At 50.6% G+C, this 27,921-nt stretch overlaps 1 protein-coding gene across 1 annotated transcript in view; it reads left to right on the forward strand.

The window, feature by feature from the left end:
* Nucleotides 1–27,921, forward strand: part of DAB2IP (DAB2 interacting protein) — a 249,934-nt gene that overhangs the window by 203,079 nt on the left and 18,934 nt on the right. The window contains exons 7-11 of the mRNA XM_050907722.1: nucleotides 5,882–5,980; nucleotides 8,206–8,760; nucleotides 19,442–19,586; nucleotides 21,928–22,072; nucleotides 26,329–26,565. Of these exons, the coding sequence (XP_050763679.1) occupies nucleotides 5,882–5,980; nucleotides 8,206–8,760; nucleotides 19,442–19,586; nucleotides 21,928–22,072; nucleotides 26,329–26,565 (1,181 nt within the window). The remainder of the gene's footprint in view (nucleotides 1–5,881; nucleotides 5,981–8,205; nucleotides 8,761–19,441; nucleotides 19,587–21,927; nucleotides 22,073–26,328; nucleotides 26,566–27,921) is intronic.

Below are 27,921 nucleotides of genomic sequence, written 5' to 3' on the forward strand. Positions count from 1 at the left end.
CATCCATAATATAAGAGTTGTTTACCAATTCTGTTCAGCGCACAAGAGCAGAGGAAGGGATATGAACAGTACTTGTAGAAAGTTGACTGAGAGGGAAATTACACAAGTCATGCACTTGTAAGAAGAAAGAAAATTTTATTTTTAAGTGAGTTGGATAAAGAAGAGCCATACAGAAAAAAAGAACATGTTAATTGCTGTTCTGCAAATCCTGCAGAGGAAAGGAAGAATGCCAGAAAACAAAAGGGACATTGATTTGTGACTGATGGTTACTCATCAACAAGCTCCAGCGGGAAGGACTGAGGTGAGACCTAAATGCCATATTCTGTTAATGCATTGGTCTTGTCTCTCCAGAGAGCCTCTTTCAAATTTGGAGTGAGGTCAGCACTGAAATGAGTTTACAGATCTCCCAGGATCCCTGGTGGGTAGTAGGCAGTGACCGCAGTCCGCCGTGTACTTAGGTACAGTTGGCAGAGGGGTTGATGTTGCGTTTGGGCAGCGCGGGGCCGGAGGGACGAGCCTGGGCCGTGCCTTGCACCCGAGCAGAGGAGCAGCGTGTGCTGGGATGGGCTGGGCGGCTGCTGCTGGCCCCTCTGGACCCCCGCCTGCATTGGCACAGACAACTTTATCATGTGGCTCTCCATGTGAGGCAATAGTGAAAGCTGAGCGACAGAACAACACAAGCATCTTTTCTTCCTCAGTGCTTGAATGTTGCCTTCAGTTATCGTTATGTTCTGAGGGTCCCGTCTATGGCCTGTGATCCTGAGTCCCTCAGCATTGCTTTGATCTGAAAGTACAGGCAAGACTTGGCAAAGGCTGCTGCCGCCCTTTAGTAGAAGCTCAGCAAAGAGCAGTAAAACCTGTGGTGGTTCCTGTGGCCTGGAACTGGGAAAGCTCTGCTTGAAGTCTGCACCAGGCTGAAAGGAAAACTGAAGGTGATGGCCAAGAGCCATCACAGTACTGTGTGTGGGAACGCTGAAGAGCGAGAAGCTCAGCTGATGTCCTGGAAAAGGAGCCCTGACCAAGAAACGTCAAGTGAGAAGGGCCTGCCAGAGTCACGGAGACGAGGGGAACCAAGATATTTTCTGCACAGTGGATTGGGAAGGTGCTGCTGGTTGGTAATGGTGCCTCGTCCCTGCACTTTGAGGCTATTGTGGATCTGTTCTCTAGGGAGATCTGTCAGGAATGGCCAAGTTTGCTGTCTCAAATTGAGAAGTGAAGCCTTGCTGTTGTTAGGTAGTGCCAGCCTTACACAGTTCTTAACTACCTTCTCCTTGCGGTGGGGTGGTCGGGCAGTGGACGGTGCCTAGGAAGCCGCTTCCATCACCAGCTGGCTGGTGTCTGTTAGTTCTCACTTGTGCCGAGGTACGGCGTGCCACATGTCCTCCTCCACCAAGCTGCAGCAGCAGCCTCGTGGCTCGGAGAACAAGATGGCAGGATTTGACATGGCTGCAGATGGAGTCGTGCTGAAGAGGGCAGGTTCAGAGAGGGAGCTGGCAGCGCACCCGAACGGAGACAAAAGTGAGAGGTGCCAAAGCCATCTGCAGTGGAAAAAAACCAAGTGGCTTGTTTGGAGGCAGCTGGCTGTATGAAGGTACAGTGCAATTGTTTCTCTCCTTCAGCTCGACCAGCCTGCATTAAGACGTGCTGAAGCTGACTGCTCAGCTCCGCTCCCCCTCAGCCGGGCTCTGCCAGGGTAAGGAGAGTCAGCAGTAATGCAGTGAGTTTTCAAATGCTGCATTTGGCTTTTTCTGCTTATTTAATTCTATGAAACTTGCTTTTTTCTGACTTGATGAGTACTTGGCAGTTGGTATTTACTTGTTTTCTTCATTGATTTTTTTTAAAAAAGTTACTCAACATCATCTTCTTTCTCCTTATAAGACTTCCCAGTCAGCATAATCATCTAGTGACACTGCATATGCTGCGTGTGCTAAATATACAGTGGGCATCTTAGTCCAGTAAAGGAGACTCGGAGTCCAGACTCCCAGAGCCTGTTCCTGGCTCTGCTATTTGTGGGGTCCTGGTGACTTGGGCTGGGCAGGGGAATGAGGACTGAAGGGCTCTGTTACCGCCTTGGCAGACCAAAGTCTTGTCCTGTTGCACAGCTTGTGTCTGGGCTGTCGCAGGACATAGCTGGGGCTTGCAGAGCAGGAGAAGGAAAAACTGTATTTGCTCCAGTACAACTGAAACCGTGTCGCCTCATCCTGGCCTTGCCTGAGCAAGGAAGAATTTAGTGGAGCTAAATTTAGCTCCACTAGATTTAGTCCAGCTGTGCAAATGTTCACCGTTGCTCGCATGGCCCTTCAGAAGCCCTGAGCAGCCGTCACGGGTCTGCGGGGCTGGCCCAGGCAGCGCTGGTTTGCCCTTCTGCACGTCGTCGTGGTGGTATTTACCAGCTTGAGCCTGAACTTTTCATCGTAAAATCTTTTGAACACTTGGAGTGAAGCAGCTTCAGTAACTCAGTTACCATCTTCTGTTGTTACTCCAGTGAGATTCCTTCAAGTGTACTTCGAGGAACCCATGCTGTACCTAAGACATTCTTAAAATGACAAGATTTTATCTGACTTAAGAGATCACCCATCCGAGGACTGTGGATAATGAATGTGAATAAGTAACATTTTAGAAATTAATGAGTTTTACTAATTGAGTTTATCCTGTACATTAATAGTATTCTAGCATATCCAAAATCTTGATGAGACCAGAATACTCTCTTTATCAAGATAATTAATATCTCGTGAAGATCGTTAATGCCATATGATGTTTAGATGTTTAGATCAGAGCTCAAAGCTGGGATGTCATTGCAGATCTGGGGAAAATTACATTTTTGGTCACACATGGTAGATACGACCTTCAACTCCCATCAGATCAAGAGGGCTTCATATCTGACACATGAGGATTTCCCCCTTCTCTCACTTAAGTATGACAGTTACAGGTTTTTTAGGTTTTGAGTGATTAGTTAATCAGTAATTGTTTTGGAGTTGAATCATAAATTTTACCATGATAACTCAATATGTTGACTTAAGTGTGGCAAGAAAATGTATTAGATATTCAGCCTAACAGATAGCTGGTAAAAAACCTGACATTTAATTAACGGATTCAATAGAAGGACAGCTAAATTGCATGCTTATTTATTTGGATATGAATCCTCTAGGCAGCTGTGGGATCCGTGTGTGTCACCAAGGAGAACTTGTCTTTAAGAGAGCATCTTTCAACAGCAATCAAAGAAGTCATAATCCTCTTTTATGGAAGAACTTCCAAGTTTCCTACCAAATTCTCTGGATCTGAGAACACTGTTTTCAGATGCATTTGTACACCAAACTCCCATCAAAACAAAAGTGCTAAACAAAAAGCTAGGTGAGAAATGGCCTTTGAGGCCATGCACTAATGGTACGGTTTACTGAAAGGTGTATTTGACGTATTCCACCTTTATTAACTGATTTCTAAGCAGTCAGTAGGGACTGAATTTTGTGGACCTTAGTCAGAATGTCAGTGGGAGGGTTTTTCCCACCACTGTGGGGTACAGAAACCCGGCTGTGACACCTGCAGGGCAGTGTGGCTGTACCAGGAGTGTCAGGACTTTGATGTTTTGGACTTGAATATGGATGATTTTGAGTCTTTTGCAGCTGAATTAGCTGGGCCAAATAAGACGGGGCTCAAGTTCTGAATTGTTATGTCCTTGTCTGAAGAACCGTTTTGGAGCCTTAGAAATACACATCAATCAAGCAACTAGGGAGCTGTCTGGAGCAATGCTCATTTGCTGTGCATCTTCTGTGTTACGTCACTGTTAAGTTCTGTTCTTAAAAACTGTTGCTAAGTGGTACTTCTGGGATCTTTGTATTTGTAATTCAGTGTTAAGACGGTACAGCACCACGTCAACAGTAGTGCAGCCGTGCGTTGCTTCTCTTTCGGTGTCGTTACCAGTCAGGTGTGTGGCCATGCTTGGCTTGAATGCTGTTGCAGGAACTCTTACTGAGAAAAGGCTCAAGATGCAAAACTGCCATACCCTCTGGCAGAGCAAGGCGTAGGGATCACATGCCGTGGACACAGTCTTGCAAGTGACAGATCTCTTTTGCCACCAGAAGTCCGTTTGTGAAGGTTCAGGGACAGAGGTTCGCATGAGCATCTGCAGCAGCAAACAGGAGATGAAGCAGGCCAGATTTGTAATGGGAAGCTTTGAAGAAGCTGGAAATACACTGAAGTGTGAAAGGATGCTGAAAAGATCATACTACTGTGCCTACTAATATGGAGTCTTCTTTTCTTGGAAATAGAAGATAACTTGTGCTCAGAAGAATATATAGTTTTACAGGACAGAGGATAAAAGCATGTAAGGACAGGGAAGAGTGTCTCGAGGAGAGAGCTTCTGGGATATCAAGGGTTGGAAGATTTCTTGCATTTGCTTTGTAAAGACAGGATAGGCCTCTTCTCATTTTGTCCTGGTTAGATGATGTCTGTGTTCAAAGGAAGGGATGTGTTCGACTCATCATTGGGGTTAGCTAATAACAAATCTTAGCAAGTGCCAGCTCTGCTGTAAGAACAGGTTAGGCTTCTGGGAGATATGTGAAATTAAAGGAGATTGTGTCTCCCAGAAGCAGATAACCCAGTGTGCGGTGTGTAAACACAAACACTGTGAGATGATAAAGTACTCAGAAATAATTCTACAGCTTGAGAATGGCGGAAATGAAGCTCAGAGGGGAGTTATTTAAAGTACTGGCCAGGTCCATTTGGCCTGCAAGCAGAGATGTACATAAAGAGTATTACTGGACATCAGCAAAAGCAGCGAATGCAAAGAAGGGCAGAGCAGCTGGCAGAGGGATTTATGGGCAGTGCAGAGTTCTGGTACCATGGTCGTGGGCTGTCAGCTTGCCAGCAGGGCCTGGAGGAGACAGCGGCTTGAGGAATATGTGTATGTGAGAAGATGCAGAGAACTATTGGCCTTTTAGACGTTGGCTCAATAATTGATGCCAAGGAAGCTTGACGTGGTGGATAGGAAGAAATGTTTGGTGCCTGGCATCCTGGGGCTGCCGGGCAGTGGTTGCTTCAGTGGGCTCTCAACAGAGTTGAGTTTCCATGTGGTAGCAGGGATGTGGTAAGGAATGAGGGGCATTTGCACCACTGGAAATGTCACTGCTGCGAGCATGCTTCTTCAAAACCTGGATGTGAAATCCCAATGGCCAGAGAAAGTCACACAAATACTGCAGAAAGATCCCTTGGAGTGATACTGGAAGCGTGAGAGGTGGGAGGAGGGCTCAGCAGCGCTTCACCGGCCATCTCCAGGTCCGGGAGCCCCAGTCTGGTTCTCCCCAGCTGGGGACTAGGTGCTGTGAGCGCGGGAGTGCCTCTGGCCAGGCTGGGAGCTACTGCTCGTACTGCTGCCAGGAGTGGGTTGTATATACTTGTCCCCGTGTTCTTCACAGCATGGTCTTCAGAAGCAACAGGACACGAAGGGGGAAGGTAGGAAACCAGCCTTTCCGGGCCTGATGTTCTGCTGAAAACAAGGAATGGGTTGTTACTATCACAAGCTGTGGGCTGAATCTGGAGGAATGCCAAGTGGTGGCAATTTATCTTTAGTTCATCTAAGGATTTGCAGTCTCTCAGTTGTGGAACTTGGTGGTTTAAAGCGTCGCATGCATGGGGCCCATTATCTAGTGTTTTCTGGTGTGGAAGAGGAGAAATAATTGGAATTTGCTTCCATGATTATTTCTGTGACATACAGAGTTGCCCTGTTTTTCAGCTAGCCTTAGGGGCTGTTGCTTCATGCTTGGGTAAAGCTGTTTACTTTTAAAAAAAAAAAAATCCACTAGCATCTTCCCTAACTCCCCCTCTCCCCCGAAATCACAGTCTGCAGTGTGCTGGTCAAGACATAATCCTGTTCCTTTCCCTGTAGGTGACGACTTCATCAGGAAGTAAGTGCTTCTCGTGTCGTTCTGCAGCAGAGCGAGATAAATGGATGGAAAACCTGCGGCGTGCCGTGCACCCAAATAAGGTAGTGGCTTTGAGGAATTGCCTCTGTTATAGTTCAGTTCCTCGTTATTACATTTTATAGCCCAGTGCATAGTAGCAGCAGGGGACGTATTGTCACTTCAGTGAGTAACTGTAACTGTGGGTCAGCCTTTTTCCATATTGCTTTCTTCCACAATTATATTTACAGGCAAGTGCCAATTATTTCTTCCCCTCTTTTCTCAGCACATGCTGCTTCAGCTGTTGCTAAGAATTGATCAGACCTGAAGAATCTTCAGTCTTGCTCTGTTACTGATGATACTTGCCACTTACCGAGGACTTCTACCTCCCAAAAGCTCTGGGACAGCTGTCAGGTAGCTGCCAGCAAAGTTACAAGACTGAATAGTCTAAAGAGTTCACATATCACACTTCCTGACTCTGGTAGTACTTGCAGTGTCTGCTTTAGTGATGGAGAAACTCAGATGCCCATCACAGTGAGTTCTCTGAGGCAATAGTGGAAAGTAGCTTTCCCTTCTCCAGTCAGTTGAGGTGGCAAAGTCGTCCCTTCTGGGATCTACAGAAACAAATCCTTCTCTTCACCAGAACACAGGGGCACCCAATACGCGGTTTTATGGCCCACTAAGACTAAGTACATCCTAAAATAAAATCTACAGCTGCTTCTCCCTCTCTGCACTGGAGTTAGCTGACAAAGATTGATCAGGACTAATCAGGTGCAGGATTTCACAACTGATGAGCTCAATCAACAAGTCTTTTTCTGCTGATCAGAGAAGACACAGATGATGGGATCCTCTGAATTCATTCCTGGCATCAGGGCCACATAACTGTGCACACAAGTTAGGTCCAGGCCTGGCGGGCTGCTGAAGGAGCCCTCTGTGTCAGAGTTTATTGTTCCCAGCGCAGTGCCAAATGTCAGTGTAAAAGATTTCCTTCAATATCAGAACGGGAGCAGTGGAGGGGAGAGGTGGACTTCTGCCTCTAGCAGCGTGTTCCTGTATGTGGAGTTCAGTGGCTCTGGTGCTTTCTGAGTGCAGCAGCCTGGTAGTAATGATCTGAAAGAGCTGTGCAAGGTTTGTGTGGTCACACTTACCATGAGAAAAGTCCTGGGAATGTGAGTTGGGGCTGGGCACATCACTATGGCTTTGAGATGCAGTGTTCAATGGAAATTAATTTGGAAGCGTGCCCTCATCTCAAAACATGCCATTAGCTGATGGCTAACTTTCTATCTTTGTTTGAGTTCATAGACAATAAACTCTCAGTATCTGACTTGATATTTCTGTCAGGAATTCAGTGTTCTTGTATAGTTCCTGTGTGTACTTCCTGAACCTACAGTACCCCATTGTGGACTTCCAGCAGAAATGTTCCTGCCCAGACTCCTAGGCTGAGCAGAGTAAGCTGTGGTTGCTGTTTCAGTGAGGGGTTTCCAAACAAAACAGGTTACTGCAGAATCCCTAGCAGCAGCTCAGCTGCGAGTGCTTTATCTTTCAAGTCACTCCTGCAACAAATGCCCCGGAATGTTCTTCCAGGATGAGGTCAGCATCACTGGGGAGCATTTAAAGATCCACAGTATCCTTTGCTCCGTTATTGTTTAAAAGATATCCAATCCAAATTCCCGTTTCTGAATTGTAATGATTATCCTATGGAACTCACTCTGTCTCCCGTAATTCCTCTTGATGTTTAAGTTGGGTGCTCTGGACTTCTTGCCCTAAAATATCGTGAGGTTTTGTAAATGCTTCTTTCCCTGCCAGAGGTGGTTGCGTTCCAGCCATGGATGAGGTGGTCCCTGGGTGTGCGTTCAGATCCCTTTATTGTTGCTCTGTTACAGTAAAGAAAATGTACTCCAGTGCTGCTGTAAAGCAGCTGTACTAAAAAAGGAGGTGGTTGTGAGATACCTGTAACATCGCTTCTGTTTTGCAAAAGCCATTAATGATCGGTGAGGTTCTTTTGGTTTCTTCTGAGGTCCTCTTGGCAGCAAATGGGAAACAGTGCATTTATGATTTGGAGGGTTTTATCTTCCTTGTTCCTTATATTAATTGGCACTGACAGACATGGAGAGCACGGTGATATTTGGAAAATTAACATAAGTAGTGTTATTATGCAAATTCCTGAGAGCCAGTATTTCCTTAAAATAAAATGTAATTAAGCCTCTGCTCATTTAGCACATCCGAAATAATTAACTCATATCTCCAGTTTTGTTGTGCTTGGCTTTGTGGCTTTTTTATTGACCTTTTTTTCTTTGCATCTTTTTTTCAGGACAACAGCAGAAGGGTAGAGAATATGTTAAAGTTATGGATTATTGAAGCCAAGGACCTGCCAGCTAAGAAAAAGTACTTGTGTGAATTATGCCTGGATGACGTTCTTTATGCACGAACTACCTGTAAATTGAAAACTGATAATGTCTTTTGGGGGGAGCACTTTGAATTTAATAACCTCCCATCGCTCAAAAACATTACGGTGCACTTATACAAAGAGACTGACAAGAAGAAAAAGAAGGACAAGACCAATTTCATTGGACAAGTGAACATCCCCGTCAGCTCTGTCACGGGCCGGCAGTTTGTAGAGAAATGGTACCCAGTGGTCAGCCCCAACCCCGGTAAGGGCAAGTCCCCGGGACCCATGATCCGCATCAAGTCACGCTACCAGAGTATGAGCATTCTTCCCATGGAGATGTACAAAGAGTTTGCCGAATACATCACTAACAATTACATGGTGCTGTGCTCGGTGCTTGAGCCCTCGCTGAGTGTGAAGAACAAAGAGGAGATGGCGTCTGCACTGGTGCACATCCTGCAGAGTACAGGCAAGGCCAAGGTAAGACCCTTTGTCATCCACACCATCCCACCAGAGACCATCAGGAGCAGACTCCTGTGTTGGGTTTTGGAAATCACCACATCAGTTGGGCTTCAGGCCTAGCCATCATTAATACACTCTAATTTTGCTTTTAGTTACAAACAAGTTGGTAGCATGTGCAGAGCGAATTGCTTGATTAGCAAAGAGGTCGGTGGGACCACAAAATACCAACCGAGTCATTTTTCTCTCCTGGAGGCTCAGGGGCCAGGCTCTTACTTTATAAACAGGCACAAATGCGAAAGTAGGCAAGAAGGCAGTTTTCAGGGATGAAATGTAAGCAGTGCTGGCTTAAGCTAAGCAGCCTGTGTGTGCTGGGTATTCCTGTGGGAACCCAGCAGGTTCCCTGCTCCGCTCCCTCCCTGTCACCGTGCTGCTGCGCTGAGCACCCAGCACCGCGGGAGCCGAATGGGAGTGAATAGTGTCTTGAGAATTTCAGAGTAAAGTCCGCCTGCGGGCACGCGTGTGTCTGAATCAGCTCTCAGTCTTCAGGGTCTGTCCTGATGCTTTTGGAAGGGAGGTGTGAGGGGGGGCAGCAGTGCGGGAAAGCCCAGGGCTGCTGGGGTGCTCCCAGGGCAGTGCTCGTTGCGGAGTTGATGCCGGCCAACTTGCGAGTGGTGGAAGTTCAGTTTTTGTGGACCGCTTTGTCTGAACGTCCTTCATGGTTGGGAATCCCCCGCCAGGTCTGGGGAAGAAGCAGGCCAGGAGGAGGCAGAGAGCGGGATTTACTCCTGATTGTGATCTGTGAGGGTACAGGCAGGGTGAGCAGAGCTGGAAACCCCCTTACTGGAGAGCACAGGCAGGCACTGACGTCCCCGGCAAATGGGGCACGGAGTCGCATCCTTCATCCCCAGGTGGCATGGCACAGCCATGGTGGGCAGTGCCAGTGTCAGGACTGCAGGAGATAAAAGCGTCAGCATTTTTCTCTGTTAACATCTCCCAGAACTCTGCAGGGGGGAGCTGGGGAAGAGCAAGACTTCCAAAGCTTTTGCAGTGCTGAGAAGACGTGAGCTCCTCACCTGAGGGGGAATCGCAAGGCTCTGCTTCCTCCGCAGCTGCCACTGCTGCCTGGGACCGTGGCAGGGTTCGTGGATTAGATTTAGTTACCATCTGTCGAACAGAGCAGTGGCTTGGCCTCCTGATCTAGTTCAAGGCAGGCAAAGCTCACTGAGAGGATTGTGAGGCCGTGGGCCTGCTATTGCAGAGGCAGAGAAAATAGCTCAGTTAGAGCCTTCCTGATCCCAGGCAGCAGTGTCAGACCCCAGGAGCGCAGGGAAGGACCACGGTCCTGGTCCCCTTGGCTGCATTGCCCTCAGAGGCGACAGAAGTGGCTTGTGATTCACGGTATGTGAAATAACATTCTGTGGTTACACAAGGAGAGCATCGTAGGTGTCCCCCTCCTCGCTCCTCGTGCCGAGGCTTTGGTGCCGTCGGCGCGTGGTTTCTGGGCACAGCCCTGCCTTCTGCTGGTACCACTCCTCCCCACGCACCGGGGGCTGTGCTGCCCTTCCCTGCGGCTCTGATGGCTCTAGTGCCAGGGCTCTTGTTGGAATGACATTGCCATGAAAGACTCTGTCCGTGGCTTACACGGTTCTGGTGCAAAAGGCTTCAGGTGTCAGCCTGATCTCAGTCACCATGGGTCATGTGTGGGCATGGCTGAGAGCTGTTGTCACTCCTCCTGCCTTTTCCCTCTTCTCGCCAGTACTGGAGAGGCTCCGGAGGGAGCAAGTGTGTTTCTAAATGTGTGTCTGCGTCAGTGCTTGAGATCCCAGAGGCTCTACACAGAGGACACAGCAAACAGTAAACAGACTTGATGAATTTCCCCCTAAAATGGAGCTTCTGCTTTCCCTGCCTGTCATCTGCCATCAGCATTAGCACAGGGTTTAGGGAGCTGTCAGAGCAACAGGAGTTATTGGAGCATGGGAATCGAGTGGTGCATCCTTTGTAGAGGAGTTGGACAAGCAGAGAAAGGGAAAAGCAGGACTAAGGTAAAAAAAAACAATGAATGGGAGAGGAAGACACCCCCTCACCCCTGCTTGTGTGACATGGGTGCACCTCGCCACCGCCCAGGAAAGGTCCCCTGTGGCTAAGCACCGCAACCCAGCAAGGGGAGGACACAGCCACAGGAGACCGGCAGGCTGGTGCCTGGTCTGCACGGGGAGGCTGTGCTGGTGTTGCGGTCCCTGCCCTCTGCCAGGCAGCCCCTCTTGGCCTGCTCCAGGGAGAAGGACCGGACAGGACGAGTGCAAGTGCTTAAACAAGTCTGATTGCCGTGCTGCTCGCTCTCCTGGGCATCGCCTGGCTGGCCCCTCGGCAGCGCTCTGAGCACCTCCCTGGAGTTTCAACACAGAAACAACAGCCTCTTACATTTTCTTCCCAGATAGTCTGCAGGAGAAACAGTTTGTTTCATTTTTCTTTTGTTTGTAGGTAAGGTGGCTCTGTACGTGTTTGTGTATGTTGGGGAAGTCATGTGCCTTCAGGCAGCTCTGGCTCTGAACTGCATCTGGTTTTGATGCTGAGGACACAGTTCCCTCGGCTCAGACTCACCCAGCACCAAACGCCTGCTCGTTCAGAGGCGACACTGAGCAGGAAGGTAAAACACCCACGGCCCAAAGTAGGGCACAGTGGGTTTTGAAATGGGGTTCAGAGCCTGGGAGGAGGAGAATAGATCCCCATGGGCCAGGAGCCCAGCGGGCGGGAGTGGTGCCAGGGGAGCCGGCTCGCTGCTGGATGAGGCTTGAGGCTGTAGAAAGCGGGGCTGGGTCCCAGGCTCTGCTGTGGTGAGCACCCTGCTCCCTGGCACTGGTGTGCAGGGGGCAGCGGGGCAGTGGCCCCCTCCTCCAGGCCTCTGTCCTCCTGTGACCTTCTGAAGCTTGCCGGGGCTGGAGGTGGGTTCCCTGTCCTTGTGCCTTGCCAAGAGCCTTCCCAATGACCACTTCAGAGCTCTCCCCTGCCCTGAAGAGTGCAGACGTGGCAATCAGCAACGACTAATTTATTTTGCTGATAAAGGGGGTTTTGTGGATCTTGGCTGCTGTAGCTGATGCTAAAGCAGCAATTATAGTTGGACTGAGAAACAAGTGTCCGGTAGATTATCTATGAAGACTCGTTAGCAGCTAATTGCTCTTGCACTGTTTCAGGCCCTGTTTTCCTGTAGCGATTTGCTGTAAATAGGGTGTAATCCCTTAATGAGGCATGGCCAATTGGGTACATGTGTCCACCCAGAGCCACGCTGCAGGAGTTCCTGTGCAGGAGAGGTGCGATGTGGTTTTGTGTGGATGACGCTGTGTGTGCCAGCCACAGCCAGACCCCCAGCCACCAGCGTCCCCGTGCAGCCCTGCAGACGGCAGAAGGGCGATCCTTACCCACAGACACCCCACTTCGCTCCTTTGCAATATTGAGCTGTCCCCCACCAGCCAGATGTCGTTATCTGAAGCTGCTAAAACCCAGAGGCACTGCCTGAGTCCCTTGTGCCGGAGAGGCAGAGCATGTAAAGCTGCAGGCAGAAGGGGGACAAGGACTGTAGCTGAATTTTCTCCCCAAATATCTGCTGCTTCCTGGGCTTCATAGCCATATCACAATAGATTAAAAGGTGGAGAATGAAAGCAGAGAGTCATCTCTGGAGTCAAAGTCCATGCTTCCTTTGATCTCTGTTTGGGATAGGGAAAAGCTTCATCCCTGCAGCGCTGCGCAGGGGTTTGGTGTGCATCAGGGCACGCCTGGAAACCCCTGACCAGCCGCCAAGGCAAATAGGTGGAGAGGAGGGGGAAAAGCATTTTGATAAAGTAAAGAGTGCAGACAGTCTGGCTGAGGGAGCTGCCCCAGCCCACTGGAAAGTCTGTCAGACATCCAGAACTAAATCAGCTCTCTCAGTGCAAGTGGTTCTTCACTGTCTCTTTTCATGGCAAGTAGGGGCTGGAAGAGGCATCGCTGTGCCATAAGAGGGAGATAGTTTTGTGGCTAAACACAGAGACGCGGGCTCTCAGCATCTGTCCTTGACTTGTTATGTGCTTCATCTTCCCAATGAGAGCACTGATAAAATGTTACCTGTAAGGGTGTGGAGAGATGCCTAACTATTTTCATGTGTTTTGCAACCCATAGACAAAAGACACGACGTCATAATTAAAAGTATTTCTGTTGCCACCCTTGGTGCTACTGGGAGTGCTCACCCCTGCCATTAGCATGACTTGATGTGGCCTCTGTGATGTGGTTATGGATAGGCAGGCTGCATCCTTCCCAAAGCGAGACCGATTGTGACTTTCGATGCTTCCAGAATATTTCCCATGCTTAGATTTGTTTCAGGGCTGTCTTACAGCTTTTGGAGCTCAGTTCATGACCATAAATATATAAAAAAACCTCTCTTGTCCAAATGGTTGGTAGATCAAACCCAACATTAGACAAAGCTATAACTAACCAGCTGCTCACTTGAAATAAATATTCACCATGTTGTGAACGGAGTGAAGAATAAACATGTGTCCCTGTTTGTTTATGCTGCAAGGATTTGTCTCAGCTAAGCAGATGTATTTACTCCCCCCATGCGAGCCTGCCGGAAGCTCCCCACGTTCCCCTCCCCGGCTGTGCGGGGTGTTTGGTCAGAGCTCCGCTGGCAGCGCCAGTTTAAGTGCAAGACCTGCAAATATCGTGCAGGGCTACCTAAAAGCGACTGCTCATCTTGGGGAGGGGACCTGGAAGCGAGCGGCACAGCCCAGGAAGCTGCTGGGCTTGGAAGCTGGCAGCCCCAGGGCTTGGTCGGCCCCTTCGGGGAGCACCGCTCCCTTACCTGCACTGGAAAGGCTGGAGACACAGGAAAGCAAGGACACTGCACACATTCAGCCATAGACGAGACTGGCAGCAGCCATATCATTTCCCTCACAAAGAGTTTATCTCCCTGATAATATTTTATAGCAGCCATAGTTGAGCTAATAAGGCTTTTAATTAGTTTTATGAGCACCCCAGCTGTTTTTCCCCCTCTCCCTAAACACAACAGTCAGGTTGGTTGAAAGGATGGAGAAAGCCGGTGAGTGGCAGCTGCAGGGATCGGTGTTCTGGCTGTCGGGGTGGCGTGCGGTTTCTAACCCTCCTGTGTGGGATCCGGCCCCTCTGCCCTCACGGGGAGGTCGCTCAGTGTGTTAGTGTTATATCCCTCAGGTTTTCTTATTGCCCTGAGCAAGGTGATGGACATGGATTCCTGTGTGTTAACCCTCGCATTGCCACTTCACCTCCTTTTCCCAAGGAGAATTAGAAAATGCCAGAAGTGTCGAGGATGAGCTCCAGTGCTCAAAGGAGGGAACGTCACTGCACTTCCCGGCAGAGAAGTGTCCAGCGCAGACCCTCAGGGGAATTGTGTGGTGGTGAAGAGTCGAGGACTGGTGATTGGGGTCCTTGGTTTCGCACCATCGGCCCAGGACCCAGGCGCTGCCCCTCCGCCGCTCTCCTTGCACAGCTCAGCGCCGTCGAGTGCCGTGTTTCTCTGCCACTGCAGTGCTGACACGTAGGTGTGCCACCTGTAACCTACAGCCCTACTAACCCCTGATGTTTTTCACCTCTGCATAAAAGCCCAGCTGGACTCTGGGCTAGTCTTTGAAATAAGCAATAATCTTATTACGTTTATCAATTCAATCCTCTTAAGGTTAAGTCAATCCTATTAATCAGGCTTGTGATGTGGAGAACCTTATTATTTCAAAGTCAATCTGCCCATCAGTCAGTTACGATATTGGGAACAATCAGCTCCAGCCCAGAGGGGTGCGTGACCCAAGCGGCATGTGCGGGGCCGCGGGTCTCATCAGCTCCGTGACACCGCACGTGCTCTGGCTGTGGGCGCATCCCTGAGAGGCTGGGGCTGGAGGACCTTCCCCAGGATGGCAAGGTGCAAAATCCTTGCTGGGTGTGGACAGGATACATCCTGCAAGACTTTCGTTGCTTGTTGGCTCCCTTTGCCTAGGAAACACTCTGGCTCTCACCAGAGCCATGCCGGGCACCCGGCTGGCTCCATGTTTCTGCCTCCTGGGCTCAGGAGCTGGAGGGGGCAGGCATTGCCCAGTGGCACCCACTGGGCACAGGGACTGGCACCTTGAACCCCTTCGGGACTGGGATACTTGATGTAGACAGACCCCTTGCCAGGGTAGGGTGGGCTTTCTGGCACTGGCAAGTGCAAGCACTGGAAGTTTCAAGCCCTGCGGGGTGCTCGGCCTCCCCAGCCTGGCGGGGTATGCAGGGCGGAGGGGTGCTGGCGCTCCGGGCAGGCAGGGCTGTCAGCTGTTGATTGGATGTGTGACTGAATTAGCTGTCTTCTCTGCTCCGGCTTTGTCCCCTGTGAAGAAGCTTTTTCTTCCCATTTTTTGTATTTGAGCAATGCAATTAGTCCGCTTCCTTGGCCCTATTGACACGGGCAATGAAGGATAGTTTTCTTAAGCAAGTGTTGGTTTTTCTCTTGGTGGACTTCACTTTTCAATGAGCCTTTTCCAATTCAGGCCACCCTCAGGGCAGCTGGGCCCCGGGCGAGCGCTGACATGGGGCAGCAGCTTCAGACGGCCACCTGCGGGGACCTCACACGGAGCGGCGCGGGGCTGCAGCGTGCTCGTTTCCAGGGCATCACCCCTATTTCCATATTCTCCTTCCAGCTTCCCCAGGCAAAGGTTTGGGGGATCCTCCATGGCAGTGTGAAGCAGTCCTGCTGCGAGATGACTTACTTAGGCATCCTGAATTGCCGCGTGTGTGAGGGATGAGGCAGGGGTTAGGAGACATTTCCTCACCCACAAGAAGATGCTGTTTGGTTTGAGACAGGAGGGTGAATTCACCCAGGTGGGGCAGGGGAAGTAGCATCTGAAGCTCCATGGATGAAGAGCCAGGGGAAATGGAAATGTTTTTAGGCTACACTACAGGTAAGTCAGGATGGAGAGACCTGAGGGACAGAGCGAGGCGCATGGAGCAGACCCAGGCTCAGGCCAGCACTGCCGGCTGCCCTGTGCAGGCAGGGCAGGTGCTGGGGCTGACACACAGCCCGTGAGCTGCCAGCTCCTGGGACGGCCGTCCAGAGGATGCTGTGGCTGAGGATGTGGGGAGATGAGCTGCAGAGCAGCGCAGGCATCCCAGGCAGAGGGGAAGCTGCGGCACTGGAAGTACTTTGTGCTGACGTGTTTGAGCCCTGAGGTGGTGCTGAGGACTGCGCCTGCCGCCTGCCTGCTGCTGCCTGCTGCAGGGACCGGGCTGCCGCTCCAGCAGCGAAACTCCGGCGTGCATTTCTAGAGGACTGGAGGAGCTGCCTTAGAATAGCACATGCTGCTGTGGGCTCATGCTTGGTTTATTTGAAAAGTGCTGGAAACCAGTGCTGCCTTGTGCTGTCATGCTCTGAATTTATTTATTTATGAATTGCTCTTCTTTATCAGCATATGTGCAGTGACTGAAGTTGCACAGGTTCATCTGTGTCCAGTCTGAAGCAAATATCCTTAAAATAAACATGGGAGCAAGCCTGAAGAACGCTGCCACAGCCCTTAATTTTTACTGTAGACCTTTTCCCCTCTCGAATCCAATGTAATGAAATAAAGCATCTTATTTTCTTCCATTGCCAGGGGCCCTAACTGAAAACAACCCCCTGCTGATCTGTGCTGCTCAGAAACAGGGAGTTTTATTGGCTTTAGTTATTGCATTTTATTCAGAGCCTTGTATGTGGGTGAGTGAGGCCCCCGGAGGGATTCGACAAGTATTTGCATTCCGTTTGTGTCTTCCGAGTGCTGGCTGCTGGCGTACTTAAGGCAGAGATACCAGACGTGTGATCCAGAGCCGATGTGGCTTTTTTGTGTGAAGGGAAGGCAAGATCTGGAAGATGGCCCTGGGACAGAAATTGCAGGATGTCATGGGAACTGACCCACGGACGAGGCTCCTTTCCAGTGGCTAGCAGAGCTCCACTGGGCTGCCGAAAGCGGTCTCTGCAGAGGAACTCCGTCAAGGACGCTGGCTGTGGGTATTTTGATGCCTGATGTATCTTGGGCCCAGTTCATACAGTCCGGCGAGATGCCTCCTGCAGCCTAGGGAGGCTGGACCTGCCGGGGACGGTGAGAAGCCCTGGCCTGGGGGATGCTGTGGGATATCCTGGCTCTCGCCTCCATCCCTGGGTCAGTTACAAGGCCAGATTCTGCCACGTTACGCCCCAGCTTTGGGTGCTGCGCCGTAATGGAGCTCTTCGGGATTTCAGCAGCTTTCCTTTCCACTTTGGAGACAAGGGGTTGTTTTGTCAGCTGTCGAGCTGCAGGTGCTCCGCAGGGGATAACAGCCGCAGCAGAGGTTTCAGGGGGATCTTTTCTGGCTTTGTGCTGAGTCCCACAGTGAATTCTAGTGAATTCTGCAGATCAGCTAAAATCATCAAAATTCACGTTATTGCTGGCTAAAACTTGGCCCCTGGGTTTCCACTGCTTGGCAGCCCTGGCTCGCAGTTGGGTTGTGCATCGCAGCTTGGCCTCGCGTCCTGCGGCAGCCAGTCCTCGGCTGACAAGAGGGGGGAATAAGCAAACACTTGGCTAAGAGAAGCTGTAAAACTCAGTGTTCCTGAGATAATTGGTATGTTGGGAAAGTGACAGGAAAGAGAATCAAGCAAAGCCAAGGTCAGCGGCTGCTAATTAAGAATCAGTACCTTGTGTCAGCCTGAGCTGTGGCTTGGAATTGAAACGTACCCCGGGAGAGACCCAGGAAGATAAAGGTGATAGAGTTACCCAAATAGCAGCTAACAGGATTTGAGCAGGGGTTTAAAGTTGCACTCGAGCTTGGCTGATAAAAGGGGCAAAATGAGAGAACATAGTGGGGGGAGGCGCGTGCTTTGCTTCCAGGAGGGATTTTTGCCTCTGCAGCTGCCGGAGCTTTGCAGACATAGCGGAATCTGAGGAGGGGGATCTTCTGGCTAAAGAAATAATGGAAGTGACTTTTTTTTTTCCCAAAGCTGCTCCTCTGGTTTTTTTGGAGGCCCTTCTGGGAAGGTCACGGCAGCGTGTTGGTCCCAGTCACAGTCTTGTGGGAAGGTGGGAGAGATCGGGCCATTGGGTGCTGCAGAGATGCCAGCCTTCCTCCTCTCCTGCCCTGTTCTCAGGTGGGAGACGTACATGCCTGCCGCCTGGATTTTCCTTTGTCTGGGACAGAAGCACAGCAATGAAGGGCAGATTAAATGATTTGGGTCTGTTGGGTTCAGGTGGAGCTGTTTGTTGAACCTTGATTAAACTTTCAATGCAGAGACGTCCATATGAAAAATGAAGTGGAGCTAAGTGCCTCTCTTGCAAGTCTCCCGGCCAGCTGCTGGCAGGGAATGGGACCTGAGTGTCCCTTCTCCCGAGTCTGGGTTGGAGCACGCTGGGTCATGGCCGCAGTGCTTCGGGGGGCTCTGGGAGCTCTGCTTTGCTTGGGGACGGCAAGGACTAGACCTGGGTCTCTGCATGGCGGCTCTGGGGTGCTCCTGCTGCCCCTGCCAGGAACGGGTCGCATCTGGTACAGTCATGACAAATGAAGGAGAATTTCTTGGTGAAAGGTTATTACTGAGCAGATTATTTTGTTTTAGAGGAAGGCAGTTTAAAAAAGGTGCCCTTGATTGTAGAACTTAATTTGTATGTCAACATTTCTCTGTCTCCTGCATGAGGAAACAGTAAGAGGTTTAATGCACGTGATTTACACGGTGCCAGCAGCCTGTTTCCCTTTGTCGTCTAGGGTCCAGGTGAGCGGTGCTGGGTGGGAGGAGGTCGACCCTTTCAGCACCCAGCGCAGCAAGGAGCTGGGCAGGGGCCCAGAGCTGCTTTTCTCATTAGCAGTGCAGAGAACAGAAGCTGAATATGTATTAGCATTAAAAACTGCATGGCATTTCTCCTGCATTAACGCTAGCTACAGCACACTAAATATTACACCACGTAGTGGATTTTCAGCAGAATGCATGGGAGCTACGTGACCCTCTCTGATCAGTTAATGCTGTTGCTGAAGCAGACATGGAGCTCAGTCTGAAGTGCCGTTTTTCTTTTAGAATTTGCAATTCAGTAGCCCGGACTGATGCACGGTGCAGCTGTCAGCATGCGGTCTGCTCCTGCTCACCCCTTCCGTTGCTCTGCAGCAAAGAGGATTATAAAATTGCATGGTATTTGGTTGTGTGCACATCAGACCAAAAATGCGCCCAAAATGTGCGCTGCAGGAGTGCTGTTTATTTCCATGAATACTAAGGAAATAGGACATTCGAGCATCTTGATGCATATTACAGGCTTGATTCTCAGCCATTAACTGTGGCACAGCTCATGACATCTAAGTATGCCCCTGTTTTGCAGCCAGTGCAGTTAGACACCAAATGCAGCCACATTTAACAGTGAAGAAAATGTTTCACCCACAAAATGTGAGGCTGATACAAGACCCAGCTGAAAACCGGTACTGATGGAGAGGCAAATGTGGTGCAGGTCTGGAATGAATCACTTTTTGGGGTGCAAAAGTTGTGACTCTCCAGAGATTTATTTCTCCTCTTGTCTCTGTGAGGTTGGAGAAACAGGAGGGAAGTTGGGCTGGTCACCCGCAGCGCCTCCACTCCCTCTTGTGTCTTACGAAGGTGAGACCTATGGAGAAGGGGAGGCGGCCTGCTCTGCTGAACAAAGTGTATGTCAGTGCGTGGTGACCCACCGTGGGCTTTGCTTTCCAGGATTTCTTGACTGACCTGATGATGTCTGAAGTTGATCGCTGTGGTGAGAATGAGCATCTCATTTTCAGGGAGAATACACTGGCCACCAAAGCAATCGAAGAATACCTGAAGCTGGTGGGACAGAAATACTTGCAAGATGCCTTAGGTACGTACAGAGTGTCGGCAAGTCTTGCCCAGAGAGGTCCTCCTCTAAGCTGCAGGGTGCTCTGCGCGGCGGCGACCGTCGGCTGAGCCCTGCTTGCTGTCAGAGGCCCCAGCGTTTGCCTGCCGGAGGGTTTCTCTGGCAGCGGGGTCCAAGCTTGCGGCACAGCCATGGCCGCAGCGGGCAGCTCTCTGTTCCGAGGTGAAGGTCACCACTGAGTTAGCGCTTTAATCTGCTTTCAGAGGAGATAACAAATTGATATTTGAAGGCATTATGCTGCCTGCCAAGTCTTCTGTCTCGGCGCTGGCAGTGTCACGGCAGCTGATTGAATCCTTCCCCTGATTGCACACCCCCGCCAGAGACGCTCCCCCGGTTCCTCACAGCGCTAGTGAGTCAGATGAAATCTCCCAAGTTACAGTGATGAGAGTTGCCTCCCAGATCACACTGGGAACCCTCCTGGTGTTTTTTTTTAAGTGCTGGCTATGTTTATGGCTCCAAAAATATTTCTCTTGATGCAAATGAAAATAATTAGAGCTTCTGCTTCTGGGCAGGTCAGGAAGGAATTGCTGTGTTGCTGTGTGCAGCCAGCACAGCACGAGTATGGGGAGAGGCTGCCTTTGAAGCATTATGTCTGAAGCTCAGCCGAAGGCGGCTAGATTGGATCCACATCCTAGCAGTAGGATGAGCAGAGTTTCTATTGAGGTGTTTATCTTTCAGTATGTTGGGTTCCTACTAGTGGATTTGTGTAATTTTAGCAAGGAGCAGAGAAGCGTAAATACTTTATTAAGATAATAATAATAATGACAACGTTGAGGAAGGGGAGATCGTTGAGCAAATTCAGTCAAACCAACAGATAGCCCACAAGAATAGGAAAAGGAATATTATTTATTTCTGCCTTGTAATGCTTTCTGGTTGAAGGCAAGTCTGTAAGTAGATTACCTCATAAAATTTCTAAAAAGCCAGGAGATTAATGAAGGCAGAGAATTTTGAAATATTCCCCTTTCAGGGCTCAATGCAAATGCTGCCAAGCCAGCTCCATCTAGTACAGGAGGAGCCTGCGGTTCTTGCTTGCTGTTCGGGGTGCTTAGACCTTTTATCAGTGAAATGATTCATCTGCGTGTCACAAGGTAACACAATACAGCATAGCGCTTTCCTTTAAACCATGAAGCACAAGCAAGTAATAGGGCCAGATAATAACAGCAGGCATCACCTGCAGGCGAGCAGAGAGGCTCCAGAGCTCGCTGGCAGAGCTGAAAATACATTGGAGAGGCTCTCCAGTACGTAATTAAAATCTGTTTTGGCAATAGGCGAGGAATGCAGACTAGAGTAGGCAAAAAACAGGAGGATGGGAAAATCCAAGACAGCCAGGAATTAGGAGATGAGCAAACCAACTGGAATTAGAAGAAAACCAAAGCAAACCTTTCTCCCAGAACATCATCCGCCCCTGCAGGTCCCTAGCTAAACACTGCCTCTTAATCCCCGTTATCCCGTCCCCCGGTCTCCCCAGCCACTGCTGTGTGCTAACTGGGATGGACGACTGCCACCCCCCCAGCTGGACACCTGTCGAAGCGGTGGGGAGCACCCTCAGCCCGGGCGGCAGGGGCCTGTGCCCGGGTACCCCAGGGTGAAAGGTGGCACGAGATCGAGGAGCTGGCAAAGCAGGCCCACAGCGTGAGTCTCCGCAAGGGTGAGGAGCAGCCAGGCAGCAAAGAGGAGTGCAGGGAAACGCAGAGAAGTATTTTAATTTAATTTTGTGTGATGTTCGGCTCAAAATAAACCAAGTAAATGGTTTCTTTAATTACCTATTTCTCCTGTGAGTCACACTGGTTTGTCAGTGCCAGGGCACAGTCTGCAGTAGCAGACCATCCTACAAATAATTACAGAACTTGCCAGCATACTTCCTACTGGATTAGCCCGAGGGAGCGTCTCTGGAACTGGTGTAATGGGGGGTCGGGGCAGGCTGAGGAAGCGGGTGTTTTGGCAGCAGAGTTCTGATGCAATGATGCAATAGCCCATAGCCACAGAGGCAGAGCTGCCAACTGGGGAAGAGGGATGAAACGTGCTCGTTGGGAGTCCGGGTGCCTTTCTGCAGGGTGTGCTGCATTGTTTTGTGAGCTCCCAAGGCAGTGCCGGCTGCTCCTGGGTCTGCTTGGAGATCTTGAGAGCTGGCTGGGGCACAGCCTGCCCCCAGAGCCACCACCGCCTGCCTTCGTACCTGGCTTCTGTTCAGCCAGTGTGACGGGGCATAGGGTAACCGCTCAGGCACTGGGGCTTACGAACAGAATTGCTTGAAGGCTGCGTCTCTCATGTCTCCAAAATCCATCACCGACTATCTGTTTTACAGGGGAATTTATCAAGGCACTGTACGAATCAGATGAAAATTGTGAGGTGGATCCCAGTAAGTGTTCATCTTCGGACCTTCCTGAACATCAGAGCAACCTGAAAATGTGCTGCGAGCTGGCCTTCTGCAAAATCATCAACTCCTACTGGTCGGTATCCCGTGAGTGTCGCTCCCCTCCGCATGCCCTCAGCTAGCGCAGAGGCAGTACGGCTGCAGGGGACGAGGGTGGCAGCAGTCTGTCTTTAGGCTGTTGGTGCCTGTCCCTTAGCTGTGCTGATGGGCAGCTTGTCAGAGAGCTTTGGAGGGAGAGCTGCGGGGCCCTGCCCGCGTCCTGCAGCGCATAAGGGGAGTCCTGGTGGTTCAGGAGCAAGGGTGAGGATGGCCAGGGGCTGAGACAGCAGCTCCCGCTCAGCCAGAGTTTGGAGTATCTGCTCTGGGGATGCGCCAGCCTCACTGATTCTCCGTCACACTTGTTTTCAGTGGGTGCTGAAGGGTTACTGGTGCAGACACGGGGACAGGGCAGTGGAGTCAAGGAACACAAAATGCCTTTACCAGTGTGACCAATTCAGAGAGGGACTTGATGCCAACTGTATATGAAAGTCTGGAATAAAGGGCAGAAATGCATGTCCTGGGTTTCCTACCCATGTAACGGTTCAGTCTGGATCAGACTGACAGACTCTGCCTGCCTCCCCAGAGCATCAGGTGAGGTTTTGAAATCCTCTCTGCAGCAGGCAGGGTCTGTGGCACTCCTCCTGCCTGCAAGGAAGCAGCACCAGCGCAGGGAGCTTTTGTTTAGGCAGATGTTCTCTTGTTGCAGAGTGCTGGAGCCCGGGAGGATGCTGCTGTTACTCCTCAGTTGCTGTTTGGCTCAGCATCCTGCATTCCTCTGGGTTAACCCCTCTCTCTCTCAGCCCCAGGGTGCTTGCTGAGGCAGAGATGGGGAGCCCATTGCCTCCTTGGCCCAAGGCCTGGTATGCAGTTTGAGGCATTTCCTAGTTGTTTCTTCTCAGGATAAAGGTTCTTGCAACTAGTTGGAACAGGCCCGAATATGCAAAATTGACTGGAGTAAGGTAGTCGTATCTTGTGGAGGTGGCTGTCAAGCATGGCTGTGCTCATGGTGTTGCCTGCTGCTCAGCCTTGGGGACTGGGAGCCAGGAGTCCGTGGGTCTCTTACAGATGCTGCCTGCAAAGATGACCTGAAAGAGGAAAAAAATGGGCTTGTGACTCTTTGCTTGGAGAAATAAAAATATTTTCTTTCTGCTTCTTGCTAACATACCCAGAGACTCTTGTCCTGATCGTATGAGAGAATGATTATTTATGTCTTACTGCTGGATTTGCAGTCTTCCTGCTTAGAAGTCTGGGCTTAGTTTTTATTAATGTATTTAGTAGCAACACTGTTGTTGCAAAACATCAACTAAGGATAATATTGGAGGAAGGATGTCTTTCGTAATAAGGATTTCTCATTTTCTCTCCTATCCCCCTGTTGTGTTGAGGTCTGAAAACCCATTATATGTAATCTCCCAGGATACTGAGTGTGCCCTCCTGCAAGCCCAGGAAGGGAATTGCTCTTCCTGATACTGCTCAGGGAGAAAACAAGCAGCAAGAGGCTCACTCAGACTTCCTATATCTACCACAAATAAGCAAAGGGCAGATTTCTTTACAGGTATGCTATACCTTATCCTGGGCCAATTAATAACTCTCTGACTCAGGAATGGCATTTACCTGCTCTCCCAGGAGGGATTCACTGCTTTTAGTCACCAGTGGATTGTAATTGTTTGAATTAATGTCTTCCTAAAAATAGCCAAAGTAGCACTAAAAGGTCACTCTAAAAATAGGCTTGAAAAGTGACCTAAGGAAAGTCAGGAATGCACGGGAAGTTTGTTTGTCCAGTCCTGCCTTTCCAAGGAAGGCTGGAGCAGCTGAGCTGCTGCTCTGAGTGGTTCCCCCTTGGTCCTTTGTGCTCAGCGGTTCTTGGGGATTAATTGGGCTGATGAGTGTTCGGGATTGGCCAAGGTATCCTGATAGCTAACGATCTTGCTTTAAATAAGAGTGCCAGAGTATGCATGCTCATCTGCCGGAGAGAGTCAGAGAGAGGAAAGAGGTTTACAATAACTGAAAATTGTTATAATTATGACATAATTTGGACATCTGGAATGTTTCAGTGTAAGCAGAAATTTAGCATGTGGAAGCTCGTTACTGGAAAGTTGGGTAATGAATTACAGGCCCGTTTGTCACATAAAGCCGGCTAACTGAATTCCATCCGCTGTTACACAATTAAACTTTTATGGTCTCCCAGCCTGTGATAGTGAACGGTACTCACGGGCTGTATGCAGCCGGTGCATGCATTTTCAAGGGTTTACTTTCCAGTAACTGTACAACCTGTCCTGATCATTCAAGCCTTAAATTGCTTAAAGGATTCTCCTGTTTCTGGGCAAATACCGTGAAGTAAAAGGGCTTTGTCCAATTGTGTGGATCAAGCCAAAGACAGAGAATTTATCCAGCCAAAGACATTGGCTAATGTTATTTATAAAGCACAGGGTTAAAGCTCACGAGTGTGGAAGCATGAAGCCAACACGGAGCCGAAACTGAACGTGACGGCGGTATTTGCCAAGCACTTCCATGGAGTGTCACCGCCCCTGTCAGAAGGTCGGAGAGAAATGTGAAAACCTGGAGCGCAGCTACATGGGCCTCTGTATGCAGCAGTGCTGTGCCTAGTGGGCTGCCTGGGGTGGGAAGCGCATGGTGGGGTGCCCGCTGGCGGGGATTAACAGCAGCAGCCCCAGACCCGGGGCATGCGGCCGGGCAGTGCGGTCTGCAGCTGGCAGATTAATGAAATGAGGGGTGAGGGCTCTGCCTGCTGAGCGTGTGCGCTGGTGGCTCAGAGAATGACCGTGGAGCTAGAGGCCACGGCCGTTTGGCTGCAGGGTACGTGCCACTCTAAGGGACCACAAACCCCACGGGACCTGAACTCTGCAGCTGCGGCGAGGAGCAGTCAGTTGGGCTTGATGAAGTGAGTGTCCGTAGCCCTGGGAAGCAGAGGCTGGAGGACAGGGAGTGCTGGCAGCAGGAGTGCCCTTGTATTCACCTGAAGGCCTGGCGATGCTGCCGCAGGGGCAGCATGCACGAGCAGGTTCTTTGCTCTTGAGTGCTCCTCTGTTTCGGAGCCTCCCACCCTGGTTCTTGCTGCTGCTGGACAGTGGACGGTGTCTCTGGCCATGCAACTCCCATGGTTTTCTCTTCTTCCCGACTCGTGTGAGGTTCAGCTGCAGGGCAGTCAGTCCCAGAGAGGGGGGCAGGCCAGTGAGAAGCCAGCTGACATTGCTTTGCTTCTCCCAGATAGTCCCTGCAGCAAAACTGGGAAACCATCCTCTGAAATGGCTGTTTGTTACGGAGATGCATGGCCTAAAATGGCACCTGACCCCTCTTAAGTCCGCTTTTGTACCATCCAGCTCCGTCGGTAAACAGCTCTGGTTTTGAAACAAAGACGGTGGTTGCTGGCCAGAGCAGCCTCTGGAGCGGGTGGGGAGCTGCGTACCAGGGACCCAGGGGACCAACGGCAGTGCAGCGGGACCCATTGCCCGCCTGCTCCTGTGGGTGGGAGTGTCCAGCTGAATAAATAACACATGCTGGGAACAGGATAAGGTGGGAGCAGGGAGCTGGGGAGGGCCGAGCAGAAACAGGCAGCAGGTTCTCCGGCGATAAGGGCTGCTGCAGCGAGCGCCTCCTGGACCCAGGGGAATTCTGGTATCCAGGAAAGCCAGGCTGAGGTCTGTGCAGTTACAAGGCTGGAGTACCTCCAGTGGGGCTCTGCGTTTGTAGTAGTCACAGTGGGATTTGATCGAGGTGCTTGAACAGTAGTACAATTTGCACAGCCCTCCGTCCAAGCACCAGCTGTGCCAGTGACCCCGGTACTGCTGGTGTTTCTGCCGAGGGGGTGCCACGATGCTGTGTTTCTTCAGGAGACACTCTCCACCTTGGTGGTTGAGCTTCCCTCCAGTTCAAAGTGCCCCCTGACACAGCCAACGGACTTGTGATGAGCTGCTTTGCACGGTTTGTTTCATATCTTTATCTTCCCAGTTGTCTGGGGTTTTGGCACCCAGCACAACGAGGAACATAGTCTGATGAAAGCTGCTTCTCTTACAACTTTATGGAGCGGCTTTGCTTTTTCCTGTGCGGTTTGAGTCTGCTGACGAACACTGCAAAAAAAAAAAAAGGACAAGAGCCCGTGACTGGTGTAGATAGCAGTGCTGCTGTGGATCAGCAGGGTGAGAGGGCTCTACCATTGTACAGGTCTGGGTGTCACACCCCACAGCTGATACGCACCATGTTTAGTTACTGCTGTGTGGCGGTTTGAACACCCTGGCCTTGAACTTGCCATCCCTGCATGTCCTTCTGTCGTTTCAGTGTCTTCCCAAGGGAGCTCAAAGAAGTTTTTGCCTCATGGAGACAAGAATGCAGCAATCGAGGCCGCCCAGACATCAGTGAGCGACTGATCAGTGCCTCCCTATTCCTCCGGTTCCTCTGTCCGGCCATCATGTCCCCATCCCTCTTCAGTCTCCTGCAGGAGTACCCAGATGACCGCACTGCACGCACTTTGACCCTCATTGCCAAGGTCACCCAGAACCTCGCCAACTTCGCCAAGTAAGCCGGGGTGCAGGTCTGGAGAGGGGGAAGGAAACTCTGGGTGTGTGGGCAGAGCCACGGCTCCGGCATCAGGAGTCCCACACTGGCCACTCCTTTCCTCGATGGAAAGGGCCTGTTTGTTTCCTGTTGGCTTTTTCTCCCACGTCTCTCTGGGACCCGTTCCCTCACTGTCGGGTCAGGGAGATCATTTAAGTTTCCAAAACAGGACATGTTTTATGAGCAGGAAAACAGGCTGTTTTGACCACACAGACGAGCAGGCAGGGTGGCAGCAGGAACGTCCTGGCACAGCCAGGCACTTTGTCCCGTGACGGCTGTGCGGGGCATGGCTGGCGGCAGTGCACTGCCTGCCTCCCATCAGAGGCACCAGCAGGACCAGAACCCAAACAGCAGCAATGGTGCGTAGCTCAGGAGCTGGTCTTTCCCTCCTGTGAGCTCTGGGACCTTCCCTGCTATTAAAATGCAGTTGTCTGAACTGGGAAGGTATGCAAAAAGAAAGGGGACACTATCAATTTCTAACTAAGCCCATTGGTTTGATGGAAACAAAGCAAGAGATTTCTGAAAATCTTTCCACTGGCTGCAGCTCTGAGCTACTTACCCTGAGCTCTGATAACAAAATGATGAGCTTTCCGAAACATGAATGGACAGTTTCTGTTTAAAGCTTCTTAGATTTGGAAACTAGCTTAGTACACACGCTCGCAGTCAGGAATACGCATACATGCACGCAGACGCAGACGGGAGACGTACAAGTGTGTTACACTAGATGACAGAAATTCTCTCTATTCCTGACCAATCCCTAACTAAAGGGTTTTCAGATTTTCAGCACTTTGCAGGAAAGACTCTTTAACTAAGCTGACATTAGTCAAGCCAAAGTGATCAAGCTGAGCTGTCCTGCAGATGGCACACAGCCAAGCCTCTCCTCACAGAATCGCTGGCACTGGCACAGCACCAACCGCTGCTGGTACAGTTGAACCACGAGGCCCTCCCTGTTGTGCTCTAAATAAGACATCTAACTGAGAGCGAAGTCTGGGTGGAGTGCTTGGAGGGCAGAAGGAGGTTGCGGGAAGCCCGAGGGGACAAACGGGCTGGCCCAGCTGCAGATGTGGCTCTCCAGGGTGATCCCCAGAGTGGCTGTGCTGGGGCAGCAGCAGCCAGCACAGCTGGAGTTAGCCTCAGTGCCTGTGGAAGAGCAGGGAGAGTGCAGGATTCCTACCACCATCACTTACTGGGCTTCGGTCAGTTGATGGTGCTTGGTATTACGATTTCTTTATTTCCAGTGACAGGTCCTATTTCTGGAGGCTGTGCCCTGCCCCAGCAGTAAGATACACTCCATTACCAAGAACGGCTTTGTTTCTC

This window comes from Gymnogyps californianus, chromosome 18 (genome assembly GCF_018139145.2).
Source record: "Gymnogyps californianus isolate 813 chromosome 18, ASM1813914v2, whole genome shotgun sequence".
NCBI classification, from domain to species: Eukaryota; Metazoa; Chordata; class Aves; order Accipitriformes; family Cathartidae; genus Gymnogyps; species Gymnogyps californianus.